Source organism: Pteronotus mesoamericanus, unplaced genomic scaffold (genome assembly GCF_021234165.1).
Source record: "Pteronotus mesoamericanus isolate MK-2021 breed Mesoamerican mustached bat unplaced genomic scaffold, CSHL_Meso_final scaffold_54, whole genome shotgun sequence".
Lineage (NCBI taxonomy): Eukaryota > Metazoa > Chordata > Mammalia > Chiroptera > Mormoopidae > Pteronotus > Pteronotus mesoamericanus.
The window spans coordinates 36,864,003-36,880,696 of NW_026555321.1; the positions used below are offsets into that span (position 1 = coordinate 36,864,003).

At 35.8% G+C, this 16,694-nt stretch overlaps 1 protein-coding gene across 13 annotated transcripts in view; it reads right to left on the reverse strand.

Annotated features, from left to right (window-relative positions):
* The window catches only part of PBRM1 (polybromo 1), a 135,850-nt gene that overhangs the window by 29,538 nt on the left and 89,618 nt on the right, over positions 1 to 16,694 (reverse strand). For all 13 annotated transcript variants that reach the window (XM_054595639.1, XM_054595637.1, XM_054595638.1 and 10 more), the window contains 5 exons: positions 10,151 to 10,336; positions 9,168 to 9,325; positions 8,265 to 8,528; positions 1,990 to 2,135; positions 708 to 865 (listed from right to left, as the gene is read on the reverse strand). In XM_054595639.1, coding sequence (XP_054451614.1) covers positions 708 to 865; positions 1,990 to 2,135; positions 8,265 to 8,528; positions 9,168 to 9,325; positions 10,151 to 10,336 — 912 coding nt within the window. The remainder of the gene's footprint in view (positions 1 to 707; positions 866 to 1,989; positions 2,136 to 8,264; positions 8,529 to 9,167; positions 9,326 to 10,150; positions 10,337 to 16,694) is intronic.

The following is a 16,694-nucleotide window of genomic DNA, read 5'->3' on the forward strand; positions in this document are numbered from 1 at the left end:
CTGAAAAGGAGACAACAACATTACTAGGGTTAAGAGTCCAAAAGAGACTGTAAAAGTCTTTTAACTGTTCTTCTTACAACACATTCTCTAATTTGTAGCCATAGTGACTCCTCTAATGCATATGTGGGATTACATCACCTTTCTGCTCAGATCCTCACAGGACTTCCTATCTTCTTCAAATTCGATCTCTGCACTGCCTGCAGGGCCTACCATGATTGGGTGCTTAGTTACCTCAGAGGGCTCATTCCCTATCACACATCCCTGCCCTGCTCCAGCCACCCAGCTTACTTAATGTATCTTAAACATGCGCAGATACTCTGCCTTAAGGTCTTTGCATTTGGTGTTTCCTATGCTGAATCTCAGATATTCAATTGGATTTCTTCCTTACTTCCTTTAGGCTCTATTCACATGTCACCTATCAGAGAGGCTTTGGATGCCTATACATTACCTAAAACAGGTAATCTCAACATTAATCTCTATCTTCCTTCCTCTGCTTTATTCTCATTCACAGTCCTAATTATTACCTGATGTTCTACAAACTTCACTTTAATTTACTGACTCCCCAACCTCTACCCCACTGTAAGTCTCTAAAAGAGCAGAGACTTTGTTTATTGCTGCATACCTAGCATCTAGAACAATGCCTAGTCCAGAAATATTTAATCAACTTGTGGAATGAATGTGATTAAATGAAATGCATAAATACCTACCCAAAATACACGTCATGGGACAGGTTTCTTCCAGATTACTCAGAAACACTTCTTTTTTGTAGAACATTTTTGTGGGTTCATGTTCTGTCTCTTCTGGGTGAATGAAGATGGGGCCATAAAAATATGCAGCTCCATCTCGGACCCAGACCTTTTCAATTCTTGGGAGGGGGAAAAAAAGAGAAATTCCATTAAAATAACATTTTAATGGGTTTCATTCTTAAAGTATTAATCTAACAAAAATTCCATTAACCAAAAAATTAATATGTAGAGGAGTTTCATTGGTTGTTTTGATAAAACAATTTCCTTGATTTTTTTTCCCTCCCTTTAAATACAGAAGAAGATACTTTGAAAAAGAGAAATGAACATCTGGCTACTCATCTGAGGGAAAAAATTATTTTAACATGATATATATTATACACTTTACTTATTCATGATGTTTATTGTTTGTCTTTGCACTAGCACAAACATCCATGGGACTAAGGATATTTGTCTGTTTTAGTTACTATGCATCCTTAGACCCTGACAAATGGGAGGTGTGTAACAAATGATTAGTGAATGCTGAAACAAATACAAGGAAACTGACTCAAAGAGATAAATCATTTGCAAATAATTTGAAACTAGCAGCACTACGACTTGAACCAAGATTTCTTGGAACCAACTACTCTTAAGTACTATCCTCAACTGCACAGCCCTGTCTTTGACTCCTTTACTCTTGTTTTATGTCATGCAGCTTATACTTTCATCCATTTATTTGTTCATTCAAATATGTGAATCCTTACTATATTTCAGGTACTATGTTTGGAATAGGGGATACAAAGGAGAACAAAAAGAGAGGGTCCCTATTCTTAGGGCATTTGCAGTTCAGTACAGAACCTCAGAACAATATAATGTGATATGTGCTCCAAGGAGAAGAAAATACATGGTGTTCTGAGAGTGTGTGACAGGGAGACCTAACACAGTCTGGAGGGGATAGAGGTTTCCCGTTAAAGAAGTACCATTTCAAATTTAAGCTAGAGTTCACCACAGGAAGTGCATAGGGAGATTTTTGGACTGAGAGTTAAGTAAATGGTAGAAGGGAAAAAAAAGATTTCATGAAGGGATATGATGAAGGAAGTATGGTTATTAGAGGCAAAAGCAGTGGAAGTGTGGTGTGAGAGGAAGCTGGGTAAGTTACCTGGGGAGAGACTTTTGTCTTCATCCTAAAGAGGGATGAACTATTTTTTTTTTTACTGGCTCCACATCTCAGAACCAACCTTATCCCCGCTTCTTCAATAACACTTACCTGCCCACACGAGGGCGCACAAGCCCATGGGACTTGATGAAGACACAGTCACCAACCTTCAGCCACATGTCATTGTAATGGAGCTGCTCAAAGTAGTGGCAACCCGGTTCCCCATTGGACATTTCCACAGGGACATCTTCTTTCTCCTGTTGTAAAGGAAACTGGGTGAAGATATGCAGTTGACAATCAAAGAGTAGATAGAGAAGGTAAGAAAGGAAAACAGACTTTCCTTCATATTAAAAGAAGAAAAAACAATAGAAGCTTTGATGAAGAAAAGAAATCAAAAGATTAGGTTACTGAAATCAAACTGAGTCTTATCAAATGTTGTATCTATTTTATTTTTTAATTTATTTTTACTGTATGTTTTCATTACCATTTATCCCACTTATATGACCATCCTCCCTACAATCAACACACTGTTGTCCATGTCTATGAGTTCTTTCCCCTTTTTGCTCCATCTTTCAACCCAGTAACTACCCCCCACTCTCAGAGCTTTCAGCCTGCTCTGAAAATAGAGTCTGTCTCTATTTTGTTAGTTCATTTTGTTCATTAGATTCCACATATGAATGAAATCATATGGTATTTGTATCTATTTTAAATTTCTAGTTAACATTTTGTGTACTTCAGGATGCTTTGCTCCTCTCTCTCCTTCCTCTATTCCCATAGCCTTTAGCAAAATAACACTGGAGTGGACTTAGCATCCAGAAGCAGCCTCATTCATGCATTATTATAGAGTATAAGGAGCAAATTCTACACAAGTTTCCTCTTCACCACATTTACTGAGCTCTCAATTTCTTAACATTAAGTATATTTTCTTTTTTTGTTGTTGTCATTTTGAATTATTCCAAAATAGACAGGAATAGCATAGTCTCTGTGACCTAAACACACATACTGTTTTTGAATAAATTATAGGGTCTGTCACCTACTGGCTGCTATGACAAATTACTTGACCTCTTATGCCTTAGTGTCCTCATTAGATGGGGTTGTTAGGAAACTTATATGACGTAATCCATGTAGGTACCTAGAACAATGCCTGATTTGTGTAAAATACAAACATTCATTATTGTTGTTCTATAGTCTTGGTGAAAAAATAGAGAAACTTCTGACTAATGGAAATTTAAAAAAAGATCCTTTATTGGGAACCTAGCAGATAATGAACATAGTGCTAGGCGTTTTAAAAGCTAAGGAAACTCCAGAACCCCAAGATATTCTACTGCATCTCCCTGTCTTGAGAATATCTGAAACTTCAAAAAAAGATAATCTTCTTTAGAATGTCCAAATAATCTGACGTTTTGATCCTAAAGACTTCAAATATGATATTAAAATAGTCTTTGGGGAAAATCCTTAAGAATGTAAGAGGTGCCACATTAACGCTAGGGAAGGGACACTTGGAGAAATGGAAGCTATATATAAAGTAACCCCTGAGATTAAGAATACTCTTTTCTGGTCAATTAATCTATGACAGAGGCCAAGAAAATACAATGGGGAAAGACAGTCTCTTCAATAAATGGTGTTGGAAAAACTGATAGCTAAAGGCAAAAAAATAAAACTGGACCACTTTATATACCATACACAAAAATACACTGAAAATGGATTAAAGACTGAAATGTAAGACCTGAAACCATAAAACTCCTACAGGAAAATATAGGAAGTAACCTCTTTAACATCGTTCTTAGCAATATTTTTTTTTATGTGTCTCCTTGGGCAAGCACAACAAAAGCAAATATAAACAAACAGGACTCCATCAAAGCTAAAAGGTTTTGCACAGCAAAGGAAACCACAAAACAAAAGGCAACTTATTGAATAGGGAAAGATATTTGCAAGTGATATTTTCTGATAAGGGGTTAATATTCAAAATTTATAAAGAACCCATACAACTCAACATCAAAAATATACAAACAATCCAAATAAAAAATGGGCAGAGGGCCTGGCCAGTGTGGCTCAGCTGGTTGGAGTGTCATCCCATACATGGAAAGGTTGCACATACCCTGGTTGCAGGTTCAAGTCCCTGGTCAGGGAGCCTACAGGAGGCAACCAATCAATGTCTCTCTCTTTCCCTCTCTCTTTCTCCCTTCCTCTCTCTCTCTATATATATCCTCAGGTGAGGATTAAAAAAAAGAGGGGGGTAGGTAGAGGACCTGACCAGACCTTTCTCCAAAGAAGAAATACAGATGGCTAACAGACACATGAAAAGGTGCTCAACTATTATAAAGGAAATGTATATCAAAACCACAATGAGATATCACCTCGCACCTGTCAAAATAGCTATTAAAAAGATAACAAATAACAAGTATTAACAAGGATTTGGAGAAAATGAAACCTGTGTGCACTGTTAGTAGGGTTGTAAATTGGTGCAGCTGCTATGGAAAAACAGTATTTAGGTTTTTCAAAAATTTAACAATAGAACTACCATACAATCAAGCAATTCTCCACTTCTGGCTATCTGTCCAAAGAAAACCAACACACTAATATGGAAGATACACACACCTGTGTTCACTGTGGCATTATTTACAATAGCCAAGATATGAGAGTAACCTAGGTATCCATCTGTACACGAACAAAGATGTGATACACATACACACACAATGGAATATTACTGAGCCATAAAAAAGAAATCTTGTCATTTGCAACAACATGGATAGACCTAGAGAGTATTATGCTACGTAAAGTAAGTCAGACAGAGGAAAAAAAATACCATATGATTTCACTTACATGTGTAATCTAACAGACTCTCAGACTTAGAGAACAAACTGATGGAGGCCAGGGAATATGCATGAAAAGATAAAGGGCATTAAGAGGTACAAACTTTCAGTTATTAAATAAATAAGTCATGGGATGTAATGTATACCACAGAAAATATAGCCAACAGTATTGTAATAACTTTGTAGAGTGACAGGTTACATAAGTGCTGAATCACTGTATTGCACACTTTAAACCACTATAATATTTTATGTGCACTATAGTAAAAAAAAAAAAACGAAACGCAAACCTTTTTATTTTAGGAATGGGTTATTTCCTAAAGTTACTCTTTAAAAAAGTTCCTGGAATGACTTGTCTTAGCCGTCCAATATCAAAATAATGAGACAAAACAGAGAGAGGACCCTGGGGACTTATGAATTCTAATAATAAAAATAACAAATCTAAGTTAATTTCACATTGGCTTCCACTGATAGTTCTTTTAAAATTAATGCTCTATGATTCCCACATATACTGATAAACTGTAAGAAATATCAGTATTAGCACATGAAAATGGACATTTTTTTCTAAGATGCTAAGATTTTAATTTTTTTCCCGTTTTTACATGATCAATTTTAAAACTGTCTTTCATAGTTATATATGTGTTGGAAATAATCCAATCATTAGCGCATGTAAAACCTAGAAAACTCTTCTGTGATCTAACCTGAGACAATGCAGTTTAGTACATACTATCCATGTTGTTTTCACATTAATATACAAAGACACATTTTTGTTTCAAGTGATGATGAACCCCATCTCATTCTGCAATCTGTTAATTAGTAACACCTTTACCCCACTAACTTGGAAAATTTTCAGTATTACTATAATAGACCTACTTTACTCCTTTCATTGGCTGCAGTCTGTATTATGTGGATGTACAACTTAATTCCCATTCCTATTCATGGGCATTTGGGTTTGGCGTAGTTTTTCTTTTACAACTATACTAATGTCACTCCCTGAAGAGAATCCTTTGGGGTCCCTGTGAGTACTATGTGGAAGCACATTTCCTGTCATCAAACTGCAGGGTCAAAGACAATGTCATTAAGGGAGATGAGGGCGTTGCCCCATACCAGGCTGCATGTCTACAGAATTCTTGCCAATCTTTGTTAAGCATTTTGAAAACTCTTAGTTTAATACATTTTGTTATGTGTTTTGGCTGCTTTCCTTCTATAAATGATCTATTTGGTCCTTTGCTTTTTTGGTGTTACTTTTTCCTTAAGACTTTAAAGAACTCTTTGTACATTAGAAATAGTAGTCCTTAGACTGTTTTATTAAACTAACTGAGGTTTTCATTTGCAAATCAATAAAATGATCACTTTTTTCTTTCATGACTCCTGGGTTTTGTATAATAGCATACACAGAACCCATTCTAAGCTTATAAATGAATAAAGGATTACAGGTAAATATAGTAAAGGTACTTAGGTTAGAAACTAGTGCTCTTTCTTTTTAGTTAGTATTGTTTCTTTTTTATGTTTATATCTTATTTATTTTGGATATGAAGTAAGAGTGCATGTTGGTTTTTTTTTTTTGCTCCTTTTCTTTTTCAAATCGCTAGCAATTTTTCAAGTATCATTTGACTCCATCCACTCCTGCTAATTTAAAATACTACCTTAACATTCTGGATTTAATTGTGAAAAGTTTATGTCTTTCACTGGCTAGTCCTGAGCTAGCATCTCAATTTTTTAAATATAGTTTTGTAAAATGTAACATCTGTAAGCTCAAGGCATACATTTTTTTTCATGACATATACAAGGGAGCAAGAGCTCAAATGCTGTCAAGTTTTCTAGATTATTTTCTTTTATTTTTCTTTTTTCTAGTGACTGTCACATACATATTTATTTTTTCATAAAAATGTCAGAATAATCTTGTCCATTCCAAAAATAATTTATTCAAGTCTTTTATGTCCTTCAGTAGACTGACTGTTTCTCTTCTCACAGGTTCTATTTATTTCTTTAAGGTTATTTCTTTTTCTTTTTCTTAAGGTTATTGTTTTCTTTATTTATTTTTCTTAATCTATTTTGTTGTTAATGTGAATTAGATATTTTCTCCCATGTAATTTTCTAACAGCTGAAGTATATTCAGTTTTCATTTTCCCTTCAAAAGGCTTATGAATTATGTTTATATAAAAAAGCTACTGACATATAGATTTTCTATTATCTGCAAAAAAAAATCTTGCCTCTGTCAATATTTTCACTACTTTTGTTTGTCTAACTACTTTGGTTACTTTCAGAAAAACATAGGTAATGATACAGCAAGCTCCTTTCTCATGTGTATTACTTAAAAGAGAATTTCTTTTTTTTAGGCTTTAGGCACAAAAATAATCTTTTAAAAATTTCTTTGCTAGTGGTAGGGAGAGGTTAGGGGGTGGCAAAAAGGAAAAAGGACTCATGGACATGGACAGCAGTATGGTGTTTGCTGGGGGGTGGAGAATATAAGGGAACTACAGGATAATGGGAAAAAATACAATAAAGATTAAATATACTTAAAAAAGCACTTTGAGGAAATATGCATCTAGAAACTTAAGTAGTGTACTTTATTAAATACTTTCTCTTTTAACCTATTACTATAATAAAATTAGTGAGTTTTCCTAATTTTGAACAATCCTTGCATTCTGAGAATGAACTCTCCTCTACTTGGTCATGTTCTTAAACAACTAGTTAGATTTCACTTGTAAAAATACTTTTCTCCCCAAGTATTTTCTTTTCTCATCAATATTTGTGAGACTAAACTATAGCTTTTTATTTTGTCAGGCTTTGGAATCAAGACTATTTTGGATTTGTAAAACAAACTGGGAAGTTTTCTTTGTTCTCCATGCTCTGAAATAATTGAAACATTATAATTATAGGTCTCTTAAAGGGTTAAAAAAAATCCACCTATGAAATTGTCTGATCTGAGTGCTCTTTGGGGTTAGCTCTTTGGCATCTTAAAAAATTTTGTCATGTTATGTGTTATAGCTCTTCTTGATTCAACCTTAGTAATTTACATTATCCTACAAAATTATTCACTTTATTCAGGCTTCCAAATTTATTAACAAAAACATAGAAGTCCTTAATTTCTTCCACATTTTAAATGTCTGAGCTTAATTCCCTTTTTTTTCTTTATTAGAATCGTTGGCAGCTTTCTTACTGGACTTGTCAGAGTAAGCACTTGGATTTACTTTTAAATTCTACTGTTCTATTGTCCTAAGTATTGATTTCTTTTTATTTCTTCATTTTTAAAAAAGCTCTTTATTTATTTATTTATTTTTAGAGAGAGGGGAAGGAATGAAGAAAGAGAGGGAGAAACATCAATGCACAAGAGAAACATCGATGGGTTGCCTCTTGCATGCCCCCAACCTGGGACCTAGCCTGCAAGCCAGGCACATGCTCTGACCAAGAATCAAACAAGAGAACTTTCAGTTTGCGGGACCATGCGTAACCCACTGAGCCTCACCAGTCAGGACCAAGTATTAACTTTTGTCTCTCCTTTATAGTTCCATTCTTTTATAGTGTCTATTTTGAAATGTAAAATTCTTTTCTGTTTGGCTATTATCTACATACCTTTTCCAAGTTAAAATTGTCTTCAGTCCGACTGTCTTCTGAGTTGTCTGTGTTCTTCTCATCATCCCCTTTATCTGCATTTGCAAATACAGAGGCCACTCGGACCACAGGCAAGGGCACATCCCGAGGGACAAACCTAACTGAACTGATGGGCATGGTCCACAGTTTAATTTTCTTAAAAGATTTGGTTTTGGCAGAATACCGTGATTCACAGACAAAAACATCTTCATCTCTAAAGTTTTCTGGACATAATTTAAAGTATTCCTGGGGGATTATAATGATAAAATTAATTAGGTGATTTTTCTGAAAATCAATAAACAACAACAACATCCAAAAATAAATACAAACCAATCAAAAGTTAAAACTTTTTAGACCTCCTGAGAGTTACAAACAAATAGTAAATGGCTAGAGATATAGCAGTTATTTCCTTGATTCAGAATAATTTTATCAAATACATACCATTTAACTTATTTAGGCTAACAATTGCCCTTTGAAAATATATTAGTGTTTCATATAGCTATAATGTTCCTTAAAGCTATGGGCAGGGCTCCTGTGCTACATGTGATAGATACACAAAAAGTACAACTTATTACCTGAAAACACTAGCAAGTTATGCTGCTCTTTCAGAAAATGTCAAGCCTTAAAAATTATTCTGGCAAAATAAAAAAATGTAAGTTGATTGTATATTGTTACGTAGCACAGGCAGCAAATGGTCTTTCACCCTCATGTTCAAGTATATTTCTTCCTAAATCTTCATTTATAGAATACAGACACAGCTTTAAAAAAAGTTTTCCAAACAGTTTAAAAAAGAGCTCCCAATTTCATAAATATCATTTTTTTGTGTACTTATAAATTTTATTCCCACAGAATGATTTATACTTTTGGGACTAATGAATTTCTTACCTTGACAAACATGACCACACATTTTCCTAGAATTTTACTAACAGGAACTTTATTGTAATAGTCACTCTTAAAAACTTCTTTTTCTAGGAATTTTCGTGTAGCCAAATGGAATGTTTCATTTGGCCGATAAAACCAACAGCCATACAACCATTTTTCCCCTCAAAAACAAAGAGAAAGAGAGAGAGAGAGAGAGAGAATTACCATTAACAGAAATCACATATTCTTTGCAGAATGAGCAACTTCATCCATTTTGCCATGGTCTGAACCTACCAATGTGCTTTTTGGGCCATGTTCCTTAATATAATCATCTTAGAAGAAATAATACTGTAAAATAATGAAGTGTAATAAGGCCTTAAAAAATGCTACTGTTCCCCTCATATTAAAAGATAAGTAATACATAGAATAAGGAAGGTGATGAGACCTGTTCTACTCTGCTGGGGTCAGGAATGCAAAAGTATTTCACATGATGAATGGCTGAAAAAATTGGATTGCCTGGATCACATTTCTGCCTGCTTTGGGCTTCATTAATTCCTATTCATTTTCCATGTCTCAAGTTAAAGGCACTTGTTCTAGGAAGACTTTTTGAAATCAAATTCTAAGCGAAGGCACATGTCTCCCTATGATAATCTTTTATTTGTGATTTTTATTGGAGTTGTTTTGCCAGGGGCAAAATATGAGTCTTTTGTTCTTCTGACTCTCTGCTACCTACAGAGTTTGGCTCATGGTGTGTTTTTAATAAATATTGAATGAATAAGTATCAACTAGACTTCAAGAAATTACATTTCTTTTGACTCGACTGTGCCATTGCTTCACAGTGCTAGATCCTATGTTTTTAATATAATCGATGCTTTACTGTATTTTATACATTGCAGAACTACTGTTAGAAGACGTAAAAGGTCTGAATTACAATTTTCTTCCCTGAGGACCAAGGAATACAGCAATCACATCTCACAAATCTACCCTTCAATTTAAAATGAACTTACCAGCAGAATCTTCCCACAGTCTCTCAATACAGACTATATGAGGTTGTAGGTTGGCTTCCGCGGGCTCTACATAGACATAATCTCCTACATGGTACATGCTGTTCTTAAAGCTGCAGTCCTGGCTGTATGTGCGATGTAAGCCTGAAAGGCCTGCAGCACCTGAAGAATCTTCACTCTTTTCAGCCTCTTAGGTAAAAAGACAAAGAGGTTCTCATTAAAGGAATGTTGGAATCATATGGAGCATTCAAACAATACATACTAACACATTTAATTCTTTTCTAGACATTCAAAGGCAAGACTAAAAACAAATAGTATGATATCCACATTCCCAATAGCCTTTACTGGAAGCTGTCTTCTTGAATTACGACTGCCATTAATTTAAGTAAATACATTAAATAAAGGGTCTACAAAATAAAAATGATTATCATAATAATACATATTCAATGTAGTCATTATGGATGATACAGGAAAGTATAAATAGGTCACTTGTAAATCATGTATTCCTGGAGATAATCTCCTATGTACTTCGTCTTCATTTTAATGCCTTTGAAGTTATTTTCCCTAGCAGTTATTACATGGATATGGTACAATTAATGGACCCTTAGAATTGAGGAAATATGGAAAATGTATATTATGCAATACACAATAAACTACATACACATACACAATATATCATGAACATTTCCTCTGAGAATAAAGCTCTGCTCATATCTTTTGACTACTTTCTTAGGATAATTTTTCATAAGTGGAACAGCTGGAAATAAGCATTTAAAATGTTTTTTTAAAAATGCGTACTATAAATTGACCCCTAAAAGCCTATACCGAAATTCCTCACTGTTTGGCTAAAAGAGGTAGTTTTTCCATTCCCTAACACTGGTATACCAGATCCTTATACTTTTGTCAAAGCTTTCAATTTTGGAGGAGAATGTTATCTAGTTGTTGATTAATCAACTAAATCCCTGTGACATATGCGGCATAGTCACAAAATTCTTGAGAATTTTATGTCAGCAGTAATACTGTTAACTGAGCTAAAAGGGAACAGAGAGTACAAAATTAAAGACGGCTATTAAACCCCCCAAATTCTAGAGACAGGAAAACAAGCTGATAAAACAACTCAGCTGTGAACACATGCTATCTTTCATGAAAAAGGATTTCTCAGATGGCAGAGTACTGAGCTGCAGGTGGCTATTTTCCAGGCCTTGAAACCTAACCTTGAAACCTTGAAGTCTGCCTGGCTGGATTTTAAAATTGCTTGGAATTGATGACTCTTTTTTCCTACCACCTCTCTCTTTTGAATGGGACTGTCTCTCCTAACCTATGGATGTCCCATCACTATATTGTAGAAGTAGAGAACTTGTTGTGGTTTTTTTTGTTGTTGTTGTTTGTTTCTTAAGTCCATAAATAGAGAGGAATTGGGTCCCAGGATGGATCACACTCAGAGCCTCACTTATATATAATTTAAATAATGAGATTTGGGACTTCTGAGCTGATGACATTTAAATGAATGTTTTGGGTATCTGGGTAGAGGAATCTTATTGCAACAAATATCTAAAAAATATGGAAGTGATTTTGGAATTGGGTAATAAGCACAGACTGAAAGAATTATGAGAAGCATGATAGAAAGTTTAGCCTAGGATGCCTTAAATAAACTGTTGGCAGAGAAATGGACATAAACAACTTTGCAGCTGAAGGCCCAGGAAAAAATCAGAGAAAATGATATTGGAAAGTGGAGGAAAGGGGACCCCTTATTACGTGTATAGGGGGCAGAAAACTTAGTACAAATGTGTCCTGCAGTTATTTGGATTCTGGGCCTCCTGGGCCGATCTTTTAATTATCTTTTTCTTTATTTCCATTTGTTGTTGTTCTATTCCTTCGGAAAGCCTTCAACTTTATCTTCTAATCCTTCTCTAAACATTTCCTTTTTGCTATCATTGAAAACATTGTTTTCCCTCAACATTATATTTTAAGTATGTTTTATTGATTATGCTACAACAGGTGTCCCATTTTTTCCCTCCCCTTTATCCTCCTCTCCCCTCCACCCACTGTCCACCCAGCATTCCCCCCCACCGCCACTTAGTTAATGTGCATGGGTCATACATATGAGTTCTTTGGCTTCTCCATTTCCTATACTATTCTTAACCTGCCCTTGTCTATTTTGTGCATACCAATGATGCTTCTTATACCCTGTACCTTTCCCCCATTCTTTCCTTCCCTCTCCCCACTGATAACCCTCTATGTGCTCTCCATTTCTGTGATTCTATTCTTGTTCTAATTGTTTGCTTAGTTTTGTTTTTTAGTTTCAGTTGTTGATAGTTGTGAGGTTTTTGTCATTTTACTGTTTATAGTTTTTGATCTTCTTTTTCTTAGGTAAGTCCCTTTAACATTTCATATAACAAGGGCTTGGTGAGGATGAACTTCTTTAACTTTACCTTGTCTGAGAAACACTTTATCTGCCTTTCCACTCTAAAAGATAGCTTTGCTGGATAGAGTAATCTTGCATGTTGGTCCTTGCCTTTCAAGACTTTAAATACTTTTTTCAGCCCCTTCTTGCCTGTAAGTTTTCTTTTGAGAAATCGGCTGCTAGTCTTATGGGAACTCCTTTGTAGGTAACTGTCTCGTTGTCTCTTGCTGCTTTTAAGATTCTCTCATCTTTAATCTTGGATAATTGAATTATGATGTGTCTTGATGTGTTCTTCCTTGAGTCCAATTTCTTTGGGACTTTCTGTGCTTCCTGGACTTGTATGTCTGTTTCCTTCTCCAGATCGGGGAAGTTTTTCTTCATTATTTTTTTCAAATTACTTTTCAATTTCTTGCTTTTCCTCTTTTTCTTCTGGCATGCCTATGATTCAGATGTTGGAACATCTGAAGTTGTCCCAGAGGTTCCTAAGCCTCTCATTTTTTTGAATTCTTGTTTCTTCATTCTGTTCTGGCTGAAAGTTTACTTCTTCCTTTTGTTCAAAATTGTTAAGATTTGAGTCCTTGTTTCCTTCCCTTCACTATTGGTTCCCTGTGTATTTTTATTTATTTCACTTTGTATAGCCTTCACTTCTTCCTTTATTTTGTGGCCATACTCAATCATTTCTGTGAGCATTCTGATAACCCAGTGTTTTGAACTCTGCATCAGATAGGTTGTCTATCTCCTCGCCACTTAGTTCTTTTTCTGGAGTTTTGAACTGTTTGTTCATTTGGGCCGTATTTCTTTGCTTCAGTGTACTTGTTATGTTGCAAGGGGTGGAGACTTAGGTATTCACCAAGGCGGGACAACCCACTTCTCTGGGTTGTGGTGCTGTATGTGGGGGAGGGGTCAGAGAGGGAGCACTGCTGCTTGCTCGTCTCGTGGGCTGCTTTCAGTCACTTCCTTCACTATCCACAAGTGAATTGTGCCATTCTGGTGCTGATTCTTGGGTGGGAAGGTTTGTGTACATTCTAGAACCCGGAGGGTCACTCCAACAGACTCTCCTGTGAGACGGAGTTTCTCTCCCATGACCACAGCCCCACAGGTTTTTACAGCCAGAGGTTTTGAGGTTTTATTTCCCTGTGCTGGAACCCTGGGTTGTGTGGTCTGTCTCTTTCCCTAGCTGTTCCTCTCGGTATATCCACATGTGATTGTGGGACCACCCATGTGTGACCACCTGGTTGGCAGCCACTGCCTTGACCTCCTGGTCACATCCTCTCTGCCCAGCTGCCTGTCTCCACCCCTTGTAACAGCCTGGATGAATGTTTTTTCTTGAACTCCTTGGTTGTTGGGCTGACATGCAGTCTAATTTTCAGGCAGGTCTGGTTGTTTTTTGTTTTTAAATTGGTTGTATCCTTCTTTTGGTTGTGCGAGGAAGCAAAGCATATCTACCTACACCTCTATCTTGGCTGGAAGTTTTGAAAACATTATTTAAGTCCTGACTGGTGAGGCTCAGTGGATTGGGTGCCAGCCTGTGGCCCCCAAGGGTTTGGCCAGCCCGAGGTTTGGTTCGATACCCAGTCAGGGAGCATACCTGGTTTGTGGGCCAGGTCCCCACTTGGGGGTGTGAGAGAGGCAGCTGATTGACATGTCTTGCACATCTTTCCCTCCTTCTCCCTCCCTTCCTCTCCCTTGAAAAATAAATAAAATCTCTTTTAAAAAACCCCATTTTTAATTGAATAGATTTGACACATAATGTGTAAATTTAAGGTGTACAGAGTGTTACTTTCATACATTTGTTGCAGTTGTAGCAATATTTATCACATTATATAATTAAAGTACAATATTGTTGTCTCTATTAATTATACTGTGCATTAGACCTCCACAGCTCATTCACTACTTGTTTGCAGGTTTGTACCATTAAAAACATCAATCTTTACCCCATACCCCTCTGCTATCGTATCTTAATAGCTTTATTGAGATATAATTCACACATTACATATTCTACTTATTTAAAATGTACAATTCAATGGTTTTTGGTAATATTATTTATTCTTTAAAATTTTGGTAAAATATATATCAAGTGAAATTTGCCATATTTGGACCATCTCTAAATGTATAATTCAGTGGAATTAATCATATTCACAATGTTGTCCTATTATAACCACTATTCTAAAATTTTTTCTTCAAGCAGAAACACTGTAACCATTTAGTAGTAACTCCTTATTTCTCCTCCCTTCAGCCCTGGTACCTCTATAATCTACTTTGTCTCTATGAATTTGCTATTTTAGGTGTGTAAGTGGAATCATACAATATTTGTCCTTTTATGTCTGGCTTATTTCATTTAGCATGCTTTTTTCAAGGTTCATCTGTGTTGTAGCCTGTGTCACAAATTCAATACTTTATTTATTTTTCATATATTTTTTTTTATTTTTAAAGAGAAGGGAAGGGAGGGAGAAAGAGAAACATCAATGTGACAGAGAAGTATCAATTGCCTTCTGTATGCAGTGACTGGGGACCAAACCCACAACCCAAGCATGTGCCCTGACATGGAATGGAACCAGTGGCCTTTTGGTTTGTGGGACGATGCCCAACCACCTAAGCCACACCAGCCAGGGCACAATTCATTACTCTGGATGGCCGAATAATATTCTACTGTATGTATGTATCACATTTGGCTTATGTGTTCATGTGTCTGTTGACCCTTGAGTTGCTTCTGCCTTTTGGCTATTGTAAATAATGCTGTTATGAATATTGGTGTACAAGTATCTGGGTCCCTGCTTTCAGTTCTTCTGGATATACGCCTAGGAGTGTAACTAATGGATGATGTGATAATTCCATGTTTAGCTTTTAAAAGGAATTGCCAAACTGTTTTCCACAGTGGTTGCACCACTTTGCATTCCTATCAGCAATGTAAGAGGGTTCCAAACTTATTTTCCCTTTTGCTTTTTGATGACAACCATCTTAAAGGTATGAAGTGACATCTCATTGTAGTTTTGATTTGTATTACCCTAATGATAAATGACATTGAGCGTTTTTCTTTCATGTACTTATGGCAATTTGTAAAATTACTTTGGGGATATGTCTATTCAAATCTTTAGCTCACTTTTAAATTGTGTTGCTTTGTTATTGTGGAAGTCCTTTATATATTCTGGGTATTAGACACATCAGATAGATAATTTGTGAATATTTTCTCTCATTTAGTGAGTTTGTCATGTTTTTAATTTCCAAGAAACTTTCTCTTCTGTGAACGTTCATTTTTTAATGGCTTTCTGTTCTTGTTTTTTTTACATGGATGCAGTAGCTTGTCAATTTCTCTGAAGGTCTAAATTTTAGTTTAGGGTTTTTTTTCTGTTTGTTTTTACATTTTCTCTGCTTTCAATTTTTGTCTCCTCCAAGTTCAGTTATTCTTTTTGTTTTGTTCTCTATTTTACATCTTAGAGATTTTCCTTAATTTTGGTCCTATTTAAATAAGTACCTGCTCCTACGTTAAAGTGAAGTGCTAAAAAAGCTGATGACAAACTCTCTATGCATGTATAGAGTTGGCTGACTGATGGATTTTACTGGGGACCTCCAGATGTTTTTATCTTTAGTTTTTCCCCATTGCCTGGTCCATTTAAGAGAAGAAAAAAGAAAAAAATCCAAACCTCCTGTTCTTAGAACTGTAAGACTGCCAGCATTCTACTAGCTGTGTTTAAGAGGGCCAAAAGGTCTCACTATTTAGTATAAATTATTTCACTATCCCTCTCTTCAGAGCTGTAACCTCACCCTTAGATATTCCTTTTTGTCCTTAAGTCTATACTCTTTAGGATAGTCACAGGAAAGGTGTGGGAGGTCATCTGGCAGTCCAGTAACTTTCAGAACGTTATACTTTCAACTAATCCTTCTGTTTTAAGCCGCACATGTACCTCCATTTTCAGGAATACCTGGTATTCTAATCCCTGTGCACTTCTAGACAGGAAATGCCCTGCTTAAGATCTTCATTCAGTGCTGGCATTGAAGCCAGTGTTAGCAACTTATCCATCCATTTTCTAGCTTTCAAATTTTGGTTGCCATTTCCCCCTTTTCCACTGTTTTCCTTTACTTTTTTGTGAGGGCAGGGAGTGCTCAAGGTGTGCTATGTTTGTGTCTTTTGTTTTAAAAAAACTT